Consider the following 16831-nt stretch of genomic DNA (forward strand, 5'->3'; position numbering starts at 1 on the left):
TTCTCTTTCAGAACAGAAGAAACTCCAATATAAATCACTCTGATAGGCCCGAGACCCGAACCACCTCTAAGAAAGAACCCATCGATCCTCAGCCTTCGACACAGTCAAAACGTAATAGTAATCAACATGCACAGCGACCCAATCACGGCATTCTGCATAGCATTCAACAGATCACCCCCTCAGTGTCCAGCTAGGTAATCGGCATGATCAATCACACAACCGTAGATCAAAGCATCCCGCCCAATTTAGACCCGAGAATCATCTCGTACCACCAAACCTATAAACAGCCAACACAAACCCACCCTAATCTGCACTCGGCCACTCGTCCAGCTGACTACATATGGAGATACAAGCTACGTAGGCGATCAAACCTTTGAAACTCGGACTTTGTCTGGCCCCATTGTACATGTGATATTGTTCTCGCCTCGTATGTATCTATTTAATCCCCGCCGCATTTCTTTCTTGTCTTTCTTTGGTTTTCGCATTGCTCTCTACCCTCTATAAACAAGCTGTGCTACCTGCCTCCTTGCTCTCCCATTATCTGCATCTATTCCAAGCGTTCCACTATCCAAGCTCAAGCCAACCCAAGTACCACCAAACATCCAGCCAAACCCCGCATACAGCATGCAGCCCACCACACAGTCTGCAGCACCAACATGGTTCCAGAGTGCTCTCGCCTCCATTGGGAATATCTTTCAGAGGTCTGGTTCTACGAGACAGGACGAGTCTGAGTCGGATGCTATTTCTGGTTGGGTTGGGAGTAGGAGGGGTCGGTGTCGGTCTGTTGGGGAGGCTCGTTGAGATGTGAGAGTTGATATTACTGTTTATTGCCGGTCTATGATTATGTGGTTATGATTATGTGGAACTTCCGCGTCTTTGTTTTTGTTTTGTTGGGCGAAGCGCTTGGGTTAGATTGGATTGGCATTGCGAGTGTTGCAGCGCTGGGATCAAGTTGAGCTGGATGGACTTAACTTAAGTATGCATATCCATTATGACATCTTATTCAAAGCGGATATGCTGCGTTCGAGGGACCGTTGAGATAGTGAGAATGATCAAATAGTTTGGTATAGGTACATAAGACTAGCCACCTCATCATACACGAGTATGCATACAAGTAAAATTACAAAGGCCGTGGCCAAGAAAGATGCTCAAAAACACAAAAGACGACTAAGGACCCGGAAATCAAGCCTCAACATGAGTAGGGATCTTGACTTCACCGCGCGTGCGGTCACGGTGAGGAACACCGTACCGGCGTCCAACAGCCCAAGGAGCACGGCCATCAGGGCCAACAGTCTCCTTGGTGTACACGGTCTCCTTGATGCGGTACTCGAAGCGAGACTGCTCGGGAGAAACATTCTTGAGCATGTCCTCACGAAGAGCCGCGGCAGCATCACGGCGTTCCTGCTCAATCTTGTCTTGACGCTCGAGACGCGCGGCCTGGCGTTCAGCGACGGCACGAGGCTCATTGGGGTGAGCGATGCGGTCGCGTTCCAGGGCGACCATGTGCGGGTGGGGAATGCGCACATCAGCGGGCTGCAGAATCTGACGGCGGTTGACTCCCTTGCCGACCCAGCCGATGGTATTGGGTTCTTCGAGAATTTTCTCCACCAGGTCAGAGGGGTGTGAGATCTCGCGTGCTTCGTCATGTGTTTGGGCTGGGGCGCTGGAGAAGACGCGTGCGGCTTCAACTCGATTGAAAGTGCGGGATTCTGGGACTGGGTAGAAAATTTGTGCACCTGTCAGCGGGTGGGCGGGGAGGTCGTTGATGGGTTCGTGGAATTGTTGCCGTCCGCCTTGGGCTAGCGGGGTTGTTGGGACCATCTCGTGGATGGCGCGAGCATATGGCAGTGCTAGAGGTTTGCCCTTTGAGATTCGTTAGTTTATGTCACGAGACCCAAAAACATGAGGTAAGAATCCAAAATATGGGGATAGCGCAGTTCAGTTCAAAAAGTAAGGTTTAACCATGTGGGTGTCTTCAAGACTAATCGATTTTTTGTGACTCATCATATGCGTCGAGGGGAAAGCAAAGTCCAAAAGGATTTGATAAGGAGCAAGAAAGCATAGGAAAAGTTGCTCTTACCTGTGCCCGTTGTCTGGTCTCTAGCTCGACCAATCTGACCACAGCAGCAATACGCCTCATATCGATTCCAAGCTCCACACTAACAGCGCGGAGACTCTTCTTCTGACCGACGACACGGTTGTAGACCTCATTTCGCAGCTCCTCACTGAGAATAGGCTCGCTGAAGAAGTGTGGATTGTTGGGGAATGGACGTGTTACTGCCGAATCGCCGCGGTCTTTAATGCGAGTGACATAGTTGGTCTCCCCAGGAATATGATGCTTCAAAGAGGCACCTTCATTGGAAAGCCATTCAAACATTTGCCGACGGAGCTTTGTTTGTGGTGCTGCCGTGGCAGAAAATTGCCTGGAGAGGCATTGTGATGAGGATGATGAAGTAGGGAGGGAAGAGATTGATGAAGATGAGGAGGTAGATGTGAGGTAGGGGAGGAGGGCGTTGGACACACGCTGGGTTTGTATCCTGGGTGCCATATTGAGGGTAATGAAGGGAAATGAGGGAATAGAATTAAGAAAGTAAATCAAAACCGCTGAACATCAAGAATCAAGGAGATCCAGCTGCCATTGACCTCTCGCAGCAGTAATTGAAGGATGGGAGGTTGTCGGGTTGAAGCGGAAAATGGGTTGGTCTTGCAGGGGAAGAAACTTTTCGGTAGTCTGTGGCCTCACGTGACCCTATATCCACAGCATAACTACAAACTGAGTAAACATTCTACTCGATTCTGAAATGAAATATGTACGTGTTTTTGATTCTGAACAACTTGGATTCCATTGTATCAAGTACAGATCGAAGCAAATGGATTGGTATCATATCACCAAGCAAGGCAGGTAAACAGAAAGAGAAAGAAGAAAAAATAGTAATAAACAACCCGCTTCGTTTCCTCATTCTTCTCCTGGGACTTTGAAAAAGATAGTAATAGATCAGACCCAATGTAAAGGGAATGGCAATGCAAGCAAAGCTTTCAAGCAAAATGCATGGTCAGACCAACGTGAGCCGGACGCCTTCTCCACCTGTCGAAGAAATTCGTAGGCAGAGAGTCAAAGAAATCAACGTGAACGCCTGGGGTCGATATGTGGTCGACATAAGCCGATGTCATGTCCTTCCGTAGCTCATGCCATCGAGTGGAGAAAGATATTAGAAGAGCTAAAAAAAAGCCACATAAGACCCTTCTTGTCGTACTGCATAAAAAATAAACACGCATCGCAGAGAAGGCAAAGTAAATCAGCAAAAGTCCTTTTCGATCCACGCACCGCGATGCATCGAGAAAGATCCAGATCCAGGGGATAGATGTAAAAAAAAGGGGGAATCACGTCGAATAAAACAGATAACAGCTCGTACAAGTTCCTGGATTAGGCAGACAGCAATCACTCATTAGTGTTTATTGCGTGTAACACTGGATCCATAAGCGATAGAAAACATAAGCAAAGCAGCAAATCACGAGGGTATGAAGGTGTGGACGAAACGCAATGGCCGACAGAAACAAATGCGCTACTCGAGCGCCTCAAACCGACCAAATAAGAATACAAGTTTGGCAATGACCGGAAATGCAATCCTCCCAATGGAAAAAAAAAGACGAAAAAATCACAGACAAAAAGAAAAGGAATGTAAGAGCGCCCAGGTTCCCATGCAATAGAACGACGAAAAGCCAACAAAAAAAAAGAGTTCAGAAAGCAAATCCGAAACAAGACTCCCGGAAGTTATGCAGCCGCCGAATGCTGATCTAGCTCACGAAACGAAACAGATCCCCAGTGCGCCAGATACCCCAGTTCGTTCAAACATGCCAGACATTATCTCGATATAATGCTTGAATTGCCTTAGCGACCCATCATGTAGTCGGGGTAGAAGGTAGGATAGCCGTTGAGGTTCGACGCCGCGTTGTTGTTACCGCCGGCACCACCACCACTACTACTTGGGGGTGGGGGCGACATCATCATTGAATTGGCTCCGTTTCTGATGCCAAGGCCCGAGTTGGGGTTGTAGGAACCGTTGTTCATCAATCCCGGGTGGGGGTTGACCGGGGTGTGCATGTTGCCATTGCGCATTGGTGGCGCGGGCATGGCCATGCCAAGTCCAGGGGGTGCTGCCAGTCCAGGAGGGGGGCCGTTGACAGCCGAGAACATGTTATTATGAATTCCACTTAAGCTGCTTCCTCCAGGGGCTGCACCCTGATTAGAGACCGAGTTGGAGGAGTTCATGCTGCCGGGTTGACCGGAACGCACACCCAACGGGTTCTTTGAGAAACTGAGACGGATGCCAGTCTTGACACTGTTGGACAACTTGTAGCCGTAGAGTTCATTAAGCGCCTTGCTAGCCATGGCCACCTCATCGAATTCAACAAAGCACATAGGGCCGTTCTGCTTGTTTCGGAAGCAAAGTCGCTTGTACCCACGTTGTTTGGAGAAAAGAGCCTTGAGCTCCTCTTCGGAAGTGTCCGGGGGTAAGTTGCCCACATACAATGTGTTGCAAGGGGGGTTCAGGTCATTGGGGTTCGCAGCAGGAAGACTATGGCGTGGGGTATGTTGAGCATTATATGGGAAACCATGACCTTGGCTAGGGTATGCAGATGCGGGTGTTCCACCACCCATGCGTTGCGCACCACCTCCAGGGTAGTTTGGCAAAGGGGGAGAAGACATGTTTGTCGATAGCGACATGTTGGCAAAATGGTTGACCGGAATTGTAGGGTTGGTCGCCCGGCGCCCGGCGGATATATTGGTGGAGTGGCCGTTCTCTGCATATCCAACCGGATCCTTAAGCAGTTCCCCAGTTTCCTCGTCTGGGTCTTCATCGATCATGGACTTTCCGGTAATGCGAGGCAAGTTATCGATGCCGTTTCCGATCGGAGATTGTGGGGAGAAAAGGCTATGCATACGCGAGCCTGATTCGGAAGTCGGAAGACCTTCGCCTATAGCCTGGTTGGGGTTGGCGTTTGAAAGTCTCTCCAAGCTCTGGAAAGTGCCATTGAAACGCGAAGATTGGCGCGCAAGAGGACCGTTCGAGGGAACCCCCATCAATGCACGGCTCGCTGTGTGGTCGATGGTATTGCGACGCGTGTTCGATAGGTTGGAACCCATGGAGCCCGGATACATTTCGACGATCATTTTGGCGTCGTTCTTGGAGTTTGGCTTGCCATCCAGAAGGGATCTGGCCTCTTCGGCAGCCGGCAGAGAAGTGAATCGCGCGATCGCGGTCAAGAATCCCTCGTCTTCAGGCAGATCCAATGTCACGAAATCCGCGTCAACAAGGTCCTTGGCGAAGAGCAGCATGCTGCGAAGTGCTTCGCGACTAGTGTTTCGTGGGAGTTTGCGCATGAGAATCGCGCCTCCGTTGCCGGCGCGACCAAGGCCATTCAGGCCCTGGAGATTGCGATCAGTATCACCCAAGCGCATGTTGTTATCAAAGGAGCCCGAGGTACCGATGGGAGAGAATGGGTAGGAGAATGTGTTGTTCAGAGATGGCGCTTGCGACGCAGTCGGACTGTACACGTCGGTCGACATCGCATGCTGAGCCGTCAAAGGCGCTTGGGAAGAAGAGAGTGACTGCTGTAGGGGCGATGAACCAGATGACACGGACTCGGTGAGCTGTGTGGTTCCAAAAGACCCTGGACTCGTACGAGTGGACTGGCTAGAGCTACCGCTCATCCCTCCACGAGTTTTGAATTTTTGAATTTTTTTTCCGGCCGGGAGGTGGTTTCGCGATCACACACGGGTATGGCTCAGGAGGTTCGATAAATAGGAGTCGCGGGGAACTGAAAAATGAAGTAAAGCGCGGCGATCTTGAATGCGACAGAAATCCAACACCGGAAACGCGATGCAGCGATGAAGACGAATGAAGGCGATTAGCGATTCGATCGATAGTCGAGTTCACTTGGATGTCTCATCGGATTTGCGGAGTGATCTATGCGCGACTGGAAACTATCGCGATAATAAGGATGGTGGAAAATAGATGCAATACAAAGGGAGAGGTTGAAAAGTGTGTTGGTTAAGAGAGGGAGAGAGGGAGAGAGAGCAGGGGGGAGGGGAAGAAGAGAAAAGAGTCCGGGTCCGGAACGTTGACCACCTGGGAAAGGCCCAGGTGCCAGACCCATGGATCTGTTCACGACGCGACTCAATAAGGAACCATACCGTTACAATGGAGATACTTATATCTGTATATAGATCAATATGATGAAGTATGTACCGCCAAATGTAATTACAATACAGGGTTACAGTTTTACCAAGTGGCCCTGGAACATGGCCGCTTGCAGAAAAGGAAAAGTGCGTGCCCTGATGCGTGCCCCGTATGAATGTCCCCCGGTTTTCGTTTTTTTCTTTTTTTTTTTTGTCTTTCCTTATTTGAGAAAAACATGTTGTTGCTATACTCGATCGAGATCGACGTTGGGAGTGGATCTTATAAATGTGTCTCTTCTAGAAAAGCACGGCCATGCAAGTGCGGCTTGCCGTTGATACCCCGGCCTTAGAACAGATTATTATGGATTACATAGTCAGATGGATGATAAAAAAAAATCCATCATGTACATAAGGGGCAAATCAAAAGGTCTGAAAGATTCGCTAGTACCAAATACTCAATATCCCACTATCTGATTATTCGTTTATTTAGTAGTACATACATTCGCTACACAGAGCATGTTGTGATACATTCTAACGGACTTGCATTTTTAGTCCAGACTGTCATAGTACATATGTACGTAGTATGATCTACTAGTATGTTTGTTCAATGTATAGCCCTGAAGTACATGTGTATATTGGCCATATCGTACTCGCACAGCGTCAAAATGGGTAAACCGTGGAATCGGCAAAAGTCAAAAACCCGGCGATCCTATGAGATTTGACCAATGGTGACTCCAGCGACACATGGGATTGGCTATGGGGAAATGACTTTGGTGTTATCGAGGGGGCGATTCTCCATTTGGTTGGGCCGTGGAGAGAAGCCGCCACCATTAGGGGCTTTATTAGCACTACTTCTTCAGGTATAGTCACATTGTGCCTGAAATGGTCATAGGCGCGTCAATATTTTGCATTTGTGAGAAGCTTACTTACAATTACCACCTTTCACTTCTAAACCTTCAGAATACAACACATTACATATGTACATTCAAAGACTTCCAAAACATTCAAGTCGTCGACCTCATTTCATATGAGAGTTTAATGCGCACATGCAGTTAATAAGTACAGTCTATGTGTAACACTAAGGCTACCTCGGTACTTCCATTACTTTTTTATTTCACAGGCAGAACTTTAAGAGCAATTTTAAGTCGTATCGGAGGTATTCATGCTGCGGCTCATATACCGCTTAAATTGAATCAAAGCAGTCAGCCTGCCACATAATATACAGAGAAGTTCCCACAAGGCAACTCAATAACGCCAAAAATGCCAAACAAAATAAAAAAAATACATCGGTGACTTGCTATCCGTCATCGATGGGCTCATGTCTAGACTCGTTCCAAGGTTCCCCAATGTTGTTCGGCCGATGCCACAAAGAATGTCGGGGGTGTAAAAGGCTCCCTCGGTAGGGTAACAGTCTAGCCGTAGTCGGAATGAGGATAGCATGCCACAGCCAGTAAGACACCGATTATTGAGTCACAGTGAAATTAAGCCTTGTGGTAGGTGGTAGGTTTGGGCACAACATAGCCAGCCTAGAAAGCAACAACGTCAGTCAAAGCAATCCAAGAATGATGTCTTCTATGATATCAACTGCTCAAATCGACCGTTCGATGATAACCAACAGCCACCCATCATACGATTCCCAGACTATTCACTATCAAAGCACAAAAGCAAGGATCGGATAAGCTTACCATGCTCAACAGCTTCCAGACAGGGTCGCTGGGTTGCGCACCAACACCCAGCCAGTACTTTGCGCGAGAACTGTCGAGTGAGATTTCTTTGTATGGGCGGGCATCGGCGTTCTCATCGTACAGATTCGTGGGACGTTTAGGGATGGGGTTGTAGGTGCCGATGACTTCGAGAGGGCTTCGCGCCGCGGGCACAACTGAACACAAGTCAATTTGAAATCTTCAAACATCGGTAAAATATGAGAAATCTTCTGGTCTAGGGAAACGGGTTTCTGGTGTTGCCCGGGTGTTTCCAGAAGTCCAGATATTCATTTGCGGAGGGAACCACGTACCGGGCTTGCGAAACAACAATGTTGAAGAAGGGGTTGTGCTTGTTGCCGAAGCGTGCTAGGCGGATTCGGACGACCATTTTGTCGGTTGTGATGGTACTCAATTGACGTTGGCGCAATATTGTTCGTTTGATGATCTCCAGCATGCCCTCCGCAAAAGTTCTGGGAGTTGCGGATGAACGGTTTCTCCGATATGAGCAAATGCGGACTAGCGTGGAGTGATGTAATGATGGTGAGGACCTCTCGATCTATAACATCACAGCTACTAGGTATTTTGTTCTGACCAAGTTGTTGTCAAATTTTCAATAGTCAGTCTATCAGAATTGCTTAAGCGGGCTTCAAATCATATGCTCCGCACCATACTAGCTCGCCCACGCTCACATTTTCCTCTTTTCATCCGTCGCTACAGTAAACCAGCAACAATGGCATTGAGGGTATGGCTGTTTGATATCAGGATATTAGATACATGAAAGCTAACAACTAAAAAAAGGCAATTTCGGCTAAGGATGCCGCCTCGCTCGACAAAGACCTTATGGAATCCGGCGGTTGGTCTCTAGATCAACTAATGGAGCTAGCTGGACTCTCTGTTGCGCAAGCCGGTATGCTCCAACAATCTATACAATAAGTCATCACTCAGGACTTCTAATAAAATGCGCAATCAGTCTGGAGATTCCACCCGCCTAATGCAGGCAAGAACATCCTGGTGGTCTGTGGACCAGGTAACAATGGTAAGAAAAGCGCCAGCCACATCTCGCAGCAGTAGCGATCTAACAACTCAACAGGAGGAGACGGCCTAGTAGCCGCTCGCCACCTCTCACATTTCGGCTACGTACCATCAGTTTACTACCCAAAAGAAGGCAAAAACGAGCTCTACCAAGTAGGTAAACCATAACAGAGCCAACCCAGCACACACATGATCTAACCACCCCACAGCGCCTCAAAACACAACTCCACAACCTCTCCGTCCCCTTCATAACAGCCGAACAATTCCCAAGTAGCCTTCAACAGAGCGCCCTACTAGTTGACGCAATCTTTGGCTTTTCCTTCGGCGGATCATTGCGCGATCCCTTCGGTGATATCGTTACACAGATCGAGTCCGCTAAAGTCCCTGTGCTGAGTGTTGACGCGCCCAGCTCGTGGGATATTCAGAGCGGGCCACCGAAGGAAGGTCCCGGTGCGAATTTTATGCCTAGTGCGCTTATTAGTTTGTCGGCGCCGAAGCCTTGTGTGGCGTTTTATCGGGGCAGACATTTTATTGGAGGTAGATTCTTGACTAAGGCTTTGGCGCAGAAGTACGGGCTTGATTTGCCGCAGTATCAGGGTGTGGATCAAGTTTTGGAAATTGGGGTTGATGCTGAAGGTCGATTGTGATGGTGGTAGTATATGCTTCATGGTGGTAGTACTATCTCAGATATCCATTGATTCTGCTTCAACTCAATGAATGTAGTTTACCAATATTTCAAAGTCGAGTCATTGATATTTGGGGCAAGTCAAGCAATGAAAAGGCTGATCAGATACTCTATGTACTATGTAATAGATCCATCTAGCATTAGTGAGAATAACATGTAATAAAAGCCCATACTTGGGAATAGCGTTGTCGTCGTTAGAAAGTAAGGTGTCTCTTATCTATGCACACTGAATGAGATATCACCCTAGAGAGCCTCTTGAATCTCGCCAATAACACCCTTGATGCGCGGCTCCTTTCCAGGGCCGGAAACCAAGACTCTTGAAAGAACACTTTGAATCTCATAGACCTCCTTGGCCGCACTCTTCACTTCCTCCCCAAGAGCTGCCACTAGGGTTCCTAGCGCGACGAGAGCCCTGTAAATCGCCTCCGAATCCGTTTCTCCGGCGATGATCCGAGTCAGCTCTTCGAGCAGCACCAGGCCCCGTTCTGCAGCTTCGGGAGTTTGATTCCGGTCCCCCGAGGTGAGATAAACGGCAAAGTTGATGTACAGTGTCGTGATGGCGATTGTGAGGTTGCGGTTTGGCGAGGCACCGCTGTTGGACAAGGCGGATTTCACTCCTGCGAGGATTTGATCGAAGGAGTTGATGGACAGGTCGCGACCCTCTGCTGTCTCGAAGAGATTTGCGAATGTTCGCATTGCGAGCATTGCGTTGTTAACGTTAAGAGGGGAGCCGAAGACACCGCTGGCGATGAGGCCCGACACTACATTCTCGTCTTGGTACTCGGCCTTTGCTGTGAAAGGTGAAGCACCTGCTAGTAGACGCAGGATATCTAGACCAGGGAGTCGATTAGCGGCAGGCCAAGTTGTGACGACCTTCAAAACCAAGGGCACTCCAGACTGGACCTCGGGTGAGTCTTTGAGCTGCTGAGATGATTCTAGCTGGCCACACAAGGCGATGACCGTTTCCATCTCCGCGGGGCTCAGAGCAATTCCCTTTGATCCGTCAGACACGAGTTGCGTATTTAGGTCTTGAAGTTTCTTCGTAATAAGTTTGAGGTTTGCCGAGCGGATTGAGAGGTAGATCTTTTGAGGGAGAACCTTTGGCCGGGGCTCAGGAGCAGACGGTTGAGACTCTTCAGCCGCCGGGGCGTCTCCGGGGCGGTAGCGTCGGTCTGAACCCCAGGGATCGGCACCTGCGGGTTCTTGAGACGATTGCCCAATGGTGGCGCCTTGGGTGTTCTGAGTAATGAAGTTGGCAACTTGATCAAGATATGTCATAGGAAGTTCGTTGTCGCCAATAAACTTGGTGGCGGCCTCATATGGGTTCTGCGAGGCGTTGTATGGAAGCTTCAGTGGAGGCTTGCCGTCCTCAATGTCAACATCGAAGACGTAATCATAGTCCTGACCAGCATATTCAGTCTTGCGACCACTGCTTCCGGCTGAGTCTACCACTGTACCAATGGCAATCCATTCCCGTGTTGCCGATGACCAGGTGTGAGCAGTCACACTACCATCGGCTTCCCGAATCATCTGGACCTGACCCTCCTTAGTTCCGGACTTTTGTTGAATAAACTCTGGGCCGGGTAGCTCTTCTTTATTTATTTTTCCGACTTGCTGCTCTGGAATGGCTGACTCTCTGACGGCCTGGTCAAATTGCTGCACAGTCTCCGGGGCTGCTTGGCGTTCCGGGCTTCGGCTGAATACACGGGTAATTCGGTCACTAGCGCCAGTGACGATATCACCGGTCTCCTTGCAAACATCAACACTCCACACCGAGATGGCAGGGTGGGTGATGGTTTGTACGCATTCGGTGCCATTCCAGATTTTCACGGTACGATCTTCACTGGAGCTCACAAGCTCACCAGATGGGAGCGCTGCAAGCGAATAGATAAAGCTCTCGTGGCCATGGAGTGAGGCAACCAATTGGCCTTTCAGTGTATAAAGACGAATCACTCCATCGTTGCTAGCCGAAGCAAATTGAGCCCCCGAAGGATGTGAAGCGGGGAGCTTGCACAGGGCTCGAACGACGTCGGCGGAATTCTGTACGCTTCCAAGAAGGGTTCCCGAAGTATTGAACATCCGGATCATTTTATCGGCGCAGCCTAATTAGAGGTCAGTTTTGAATTGGCGGTAGTCTTACCCGATGGCAGCATACCTGTGATGATTGTGTTCTCGTCGTAGGCCAACACAGCCCACACGCTTGCCTCGTGTCCCTCCAAAATAACATCACACTCCCACTTGCCCACCTTCCATAACCGCGCAGTTGAGTCCCAGCTACCACTGACAACCCATCCGCCATCTGGGGACACGTCTAAAGCACAGACATTGTGGCCATGGCCTAGAAGCATGGCGTCTGCATTATCCTCCGCAGCTTTCCCAGGCTGCCTAGCCTCGATTATTGCGTCTTGTCCAGCAGATAGAACAAGGCCCTCGGGGAAGTCTGATGTGGGTTGAAGATAGGCTAAGCTGTTGATGAAGGCGCTGCCGTGGGCAGCAATGGTGTAGTCGTATGTGGGAGGTGGAGTCGATGTGAGCTTCCAGAGTCGAACCGTAGCATCACGAGAGGCGGAGAGGACGACATTGGGGTTTGGGAAGACCACTGCGCGAACCTATATCAAAGATAAAACTGTCAGCCATGTGCGTGGATTGGATTGCGCGATTACTAGCATCTTGTACAGACGCCGGGACAGGAGCCTTACATCATCGCCGTGGCCCTCCAAAGTTGCTGAGAGCTTGAAGTCAGGCATACATAAAACGTTGATGGGAGAATAAGTAAATGAAGTGGAGTTCGTAGCAACAGTATGTCGAGGGAATTACCGCGGGTCCAATAGTTAATTAAAGCTTTCCGTAGATGTTGTTGTCCTTGTTGTCCTGACCCGGGGATGGCCCCGCTTGAGCACCTATCACGTGGGTGGGCGGTCACGACAAAAGGAACCCGCTAGAAAGCCATTAGTTACATCTCTTGTTACATCTCTTTTTGCCTCTCTTTTGCCTCTCTTTTGCCTCTCTTTTGCCTCTCTGTTGCCCCTCTCTAGAGATATGATATTTAGGATCAAGTTTCCAAGCTTCTTCCCTCGCTATAGTACTAGTGATAAGGATGTAAAGCTACACGAGGTGTTTTACTCCTAAGATACCTAGGTATATACATATGTACTTACGCGTATATACGAAACTGATTGATGTATATATGATTTGCATCGACATATACTGGTTGAGCCTTGGAAGGTTGTAGAATGAATCCCCGGAAGGATAGTTATTACCAAGAGTAACTATAGACTACCTATGATAGATACAATTGTTCGTTGCTTAATATAGCTAATGGTAGAGTAAATAGGGAGCCCTTTCTGAAGTAGGGAGCCCCTAGGCATATTATCACCCCTCACGAAAGCGTACTACGCCATAATAAGAAAGTATCTACTGTGGGATACTCCAAGGGAATTGGCGGTGAAGCCAAATCATGGTTGTACCTAGGCCCCAAGGGCATGAATCATATCCATTGATATAATTCAAAGAAATAATCCGTCTAGGCAAAAGAAATGGAAGACATCCCGATGTAAAGCCAGGATGGTCGTTTAAGTAGAATAGCCTCACGTGTTACCAATTATACCTTGATAGGACTAGCGTATCATTACATAAGATGATCGGCTGTCGGGCGACGGGCCCGTTGGCGAAATTGAAATTCGATATTCGATACCGAGACTTGTTTTAGTCGATATCAGCTCTTTGAAAGAAGGGGTTTCATTGTTTCAGGTCTTCTCTCCTTATTGAGACGGAAAATTACCCGAGTCTAATATCCCACTTTCTTCGATCCTTTGTCATATGTTCATCGAACCCCACGTCTTTGCTTGACGATTTGACGACCCTGACGAATCTCTTATATTCCTTCTCTACACATAGCGAAGATTCTGTTTCCTGAAAGTACATCTTCATATCAGATCACTTGTGGTCTATTTGGCCCATAGCGCCTCATTGCCGTGATTGGCCCCTCCAATACCAAACATCAAAACCATCGAAACTTTGCAAACGTTCTCACATCAACAAAATGGCTGCCGGTGAGTGATTTGGATTTATATGGTATCCATTTTAATGTGTGCATCCTTATTAACACTCTTAGATATCCCGAAGGTAGTCCCTTTGACATGCCACGGACATTCTCGTCCAGTGACGCATCTGAGCTTCTCTTCCACTGTTGAAGACGAGCAATATTATTTTATTTCATCATGCAAAGGTGTGAGAAGTCAAATTCCTGAAATCACTGCATTCACTAACAAACCACAGATAATAACCCAATGCTTCGTGATGGCATTACGGGAGACTGGTACGGCCAAGAACCCGAACTGAAAGAAGTAAAACTAATAAAAGTCAGGATTGGTACATTCCTTGGCCACAAAGGTGCCGTATGGCAAGCCCGACTCTCGGCAGATGCCGCCATCTCAGCAACAGCAGCAGCCGATTTCTCAGCGTAAGCCCCCCATCTTAGCAACCCAAACAAACCCCACTAACAAACCCTGCAGTAAGGTCTGGGATACCTACACAGGCGAATGTCTACACACTCTGCAACACGCACATATCGTGCGATCAGTAGCATTCCCCATTCAAGCAAACCCTCAAGTCCTAGCAACAGGCGGCGCAGAGAAGAAGCTCCGAATCTTCGATCTAACGCGCGGAGGCAGCAGCTCAACACCCCCAACTCCATCAGCTTCAAGTGCAACAACAGAAAACGGGGTATCAAGCTATGAAATAGGTGCCGGTGTTCACAACGGCACCATCAAGTCTATTGTCTGGAACCAGGATTACAATGTCGTCACTACTGCAGCTGAGGACCGGAAGGTCCGGTGGTGGGATCTGCGCTCGCGTCACCCAATAGTTGAGCTTGGGGTTGACGGGCCCATTGGATCTTGTGAGCTTAACAATCTTGCGACGAGACCTAATGACTCCGGTATCTTGACTGTTGCGGCGGGCAAGAGTGTTTATCTTTACGATGGTGTGCAACCTGGGAGGTTGCTTAAGAAGGTTGATTTCGACTATGACGTTGCCAGTGCGGCTGTCAACAGTGAGTCTGGTCGTCTGGTTACGGGCAGTGCGAATGATACCTGGGCGCGGGTTTATGACTTGAACACGAATGAAGAGCTTGGTATGTATCCCCGTTGGTGCTGTGATGTTGGCACTTTGGTTGCAACCTTGCTAATCCTTATGTACAGAGGTTCAAAAGGGTCACCATGGTCCTATCTGGTCTGTCAGTTTCTCCCCCGATGGCAAGCTTTACGGAACCGGTAGTGAGGACGGAACGATTAAGTTGTGGAAAGCTTGCCGGGAGCCTTACGGGCTGTGGAGATAGACTTGACTCTCATCATTGGTAGAGTGTACAGAAAACATCGTAGGCACATAGTGTTTCCACTTTCCATTGGCGGCCCTTGTGTATTCATTATTGGTGGCCTTTTCTAATATTGAAATCCACTTGTATCCTTCCAATGAATACGCAATATCGTCTACTTTGGCTATTGCAGGACTGTATGTCTCAACCCCCATAATACAAAGAAAGTAAGCTCAGTGTGAGTTATGAGATTGATACCTAGGTCACTATACGTAACATTCTATGCCAGGTGGGGCTTTCCTATTTAGCTGCCGCCGCTTTTATGAGGGCGCTCAGAGTCAGAATCACTGATCACTCAGATGTTTACCATAGGTATCTATTGAGCACCCAGTCGACGCTCAGCCCATACCGAAAGGAGCGCTTTGCCCCACAGTTCTGTGTATCTTCCAACCTAATTTTTGATGGACCTCAATTTTCACCGTGCCCGTGTCTTTTGAGGTACTATGCACCAGCGTAGAAAAAAGTGTTCTGCTCTTATCAAACACTAAGATCTGCGTTTAAGTCGTGAAGTACAAATTGCAGCTACGTCCCTTCGTTTCAACCTACAGAACAGATTTTCTTTATCCTTTATTTTGATCTCTACTTCAATTTATTCTCTCCGGCGTTTGTCGGGATACTTTCAGTCATGGGCCAAAAGACCTTCTTTTTTCTCAGCAAGACGAGGCCACCGAGCAACTAGCAAAGAGCGGCTATGTTTTTGGCGCTCATGCAGAAGGGAATGCTATGCGTGACAAGGATAAACGGATACCCAAGACCAAGAGGATGTATTCCGACGCTGTCCGTCGTTGGATGGAGTGAGTTGTGACGTGTTTGTCCAGGAGAATTGCCCGCCGTGTGCGTTGCTGACTTGCTCTTAGGTTCGTTGAACAAAATAGAATCAAAGACTACAAATCTGGGCCAGGCTGTGCGACTCCAGACTATAATAAAGAAGTTTTCCGCTGATATGGTCATACCGCGCGAGGCAAGAAAAGTAAGAATGGAAGACCGGTGATAATATCGTTTCTCAATTGTACTGAAAGCCTGTTTGGTAGGTTTGAAGAAGAATTCCAAATCAAAATTGTGATGGAAGACCGGAGCGAGATATATAACGTAAGCTTTTGCTAAATTCTACGTTAAAGCAAGACTAACCACAACACAGTGGATCAGGAGAACATTAACAGGCAGTGAAGGGTAGATTGAGAATGTTGAAGATCCGGACCACAGTTTCACCACGAAAGATTCTCCGTGTGAGATTATCTATTTGGCAATCGGATCATCGCTGATTCATCCCCGGATTACTTAAGGCTATCATCACGCTAGCTCTTCAACTATATCTTTTTACCAAAGCAAGAATTGGAGCTTTTATACCAGCCCATGAGGACTGAGGCGAAAGGGGCTTAAGATATAAGGTGAGTATATTCTGACGTTGCAGTTGTGCTAGGCTAATTTTTGTCTAGCACATAAAGCTGGTTTTATTTCAATCCCCGACGGCCCCCTAGAGGGTCGAGTGGAAAGTCAATCAAGTCTAGCTAAAAATAATCGAAACCCAGACTACACTATGTGAGTAAACAATATATATATTCCTTAATATTTTGCCTATAAATGAGAGTTTACACGTTCATATAATTTGAAGGTTTGGAATTGGAATCCATGACACCAAGAAACCACAGTTCGCATCTGGCTATATCCTTCTAGCTATTGCCCTTCAGCATAGTGCCCTATTTGGTATCGCAAATATACGGACACAAAAAGATGCGGGAACGTATCTTGAAGACTATCTGCTACACTGCTCTTCGATCGATACTGTCGCAGCCGTTCTAGGCGAGGAAGACCAGTCAAGTCACATTGAGTACTTCCAAGGGTTTAGAAATTTTTAT

At 48.1% G+C, this 16831-nt stretch overlaps 6 protein-coding genes across 6 annotated transcripts; 2 read left to right on the forward strand and 4 right to left on the reverse strand.

The window, feature by feature from the left end:
• Nucleotides 1-1182: 1182 nt before the first annotated feature.
• Nucleotides 1183-2548, reverse strand: N7529_011199 (mitochondrial 37S ribosomal protein mS45; the record flags this gene model as incomplete). The annotated part of the gene is made up of 2 exons (XM_057246725.1): nucleotides 1183-1863; nucleotides 2081-2548. 2 exons carry the CDS (start codon nucleotides 2546-2548, stop codon nucleotides 1183-1185), a joined length of 1149 nt encoding a protein of 382 aa, XP_057092074.1.
• A 1341-nt stretch (nucleotides 2549-3889) lies between these two features.
• N7529_011200 (uncharacterized protein) lies at nucleotides 3890-5713 on the reverse strand (the record flags this gene model as incomplete). The annotated part of the gene is made up of 1 exon (XM_057246726.1): nucleotides 3890-5713. The coding sequence occupies one exon, from the start codon at nucleotides 5711-5713 to the stop codon at nucleotides 3890-3892; it is 1824 nt and encodes a 607-aa protein (XP_057092075.1).
• Nucleotides 5714-7662: 1949 nt separating this feature from the next.
• On the reverse strand, nucleotides 7663-8272 carry N7529_011201 (mitochondrial 37S ribosomal protein bS16m; the record flags this gene model as incomplete). Its single annotated transcript, XM_057246727.1, has 3 exons — nucleotides 7663-7707; nucleotides 7867-8083; nucleotides 8196-8272. The coding sequence occupies 3 exons, from the start codon at nucleotides 8270-8272 to the stop codon at nucleotides 7663-7665; spliced, it is 339 nt and encodes a 112-aa protein (XP_057092076.1).
• A 267-nt stretch (nucleotides 8273-8539) lies between these two features.
• On the forward strand, nucleotides 8540-9563 carry N7529_011202 (NADHX epimerase; the record flags this gene model as incomplete). Its single annotated transcript, XM_057246728.1, has 5 exons — nucleotides 8540-8626; nucleotides 8683-8791; nucleotides 8855-8920; nucleotides 8975-9069; nucleotides 9126-9563. The coding sequence occupies 5 exons, from the start codon at nucleotides 8540-8542 to the stop codon at nucleotides 9561-9563; spliced, it is 795 nt and encodes a 264-aa protein (XP_057092077.1).
• A 281-nt stretch (nucleotides 9564-9844) lies between these two features.
• On the reverse strand, nucleotides 9845-12348 carry N7529_011203 (WD repeat PLAP family protein; the record flags this gene model as incomplete). Its single annotated transcript, XM_057246729.1, has 3 exons — nucleotides 9845-11703; nucleotides 11757-12210; nucleotides 12301-12348. 3 exons carry the CDS (start codon nucleotides 12346-12348, stop codon nucleotides 9845-9847), a joined length of 2361 nt encoding a protein of 786 aa, XP_057092078.1.
• Nucleotides 12349-13643: 1295 nt separating this feature from the next.
• On the forward strand, nucleotides 13644-14939 carry N7529_011204 (WD40 repeat domain-containing protein; the record flags this gene model as incomplete). The annotated part of the gene is made up of 5 exons (XM_057246730.1): nucleotides 13644-13653; nucleotides 13716-13919; nucleotides 13968-14063; nucleotides 14139-14735; nucleotides 14803-14939. The coding sequence occupies 5 exons, from the start codon at nucleotides 13644-13646 to the stop codon at nucleotides 14937-14939; spliced, it is 1044 nt and encodes a 347-aa protein (XP_057092079.1).
• Between the last annotated feature and the right edge of the window lie 1892 nt (nucleotides 14940-16831).

The sequence above is a fragment of the Penicillium soppii genome (genome assembly GCF_028829465.1).
Source record: "Penicillium soppii strain IBT 18220 chromosome Unknown utg000010l, whole genome shotgun sequence".
NCBI lineage: Eukaryota > Fungi > Ascomycota > Eurotiomycetes > Eurotiales > Aspergillaceae > Penicillium > Penicillium soppii.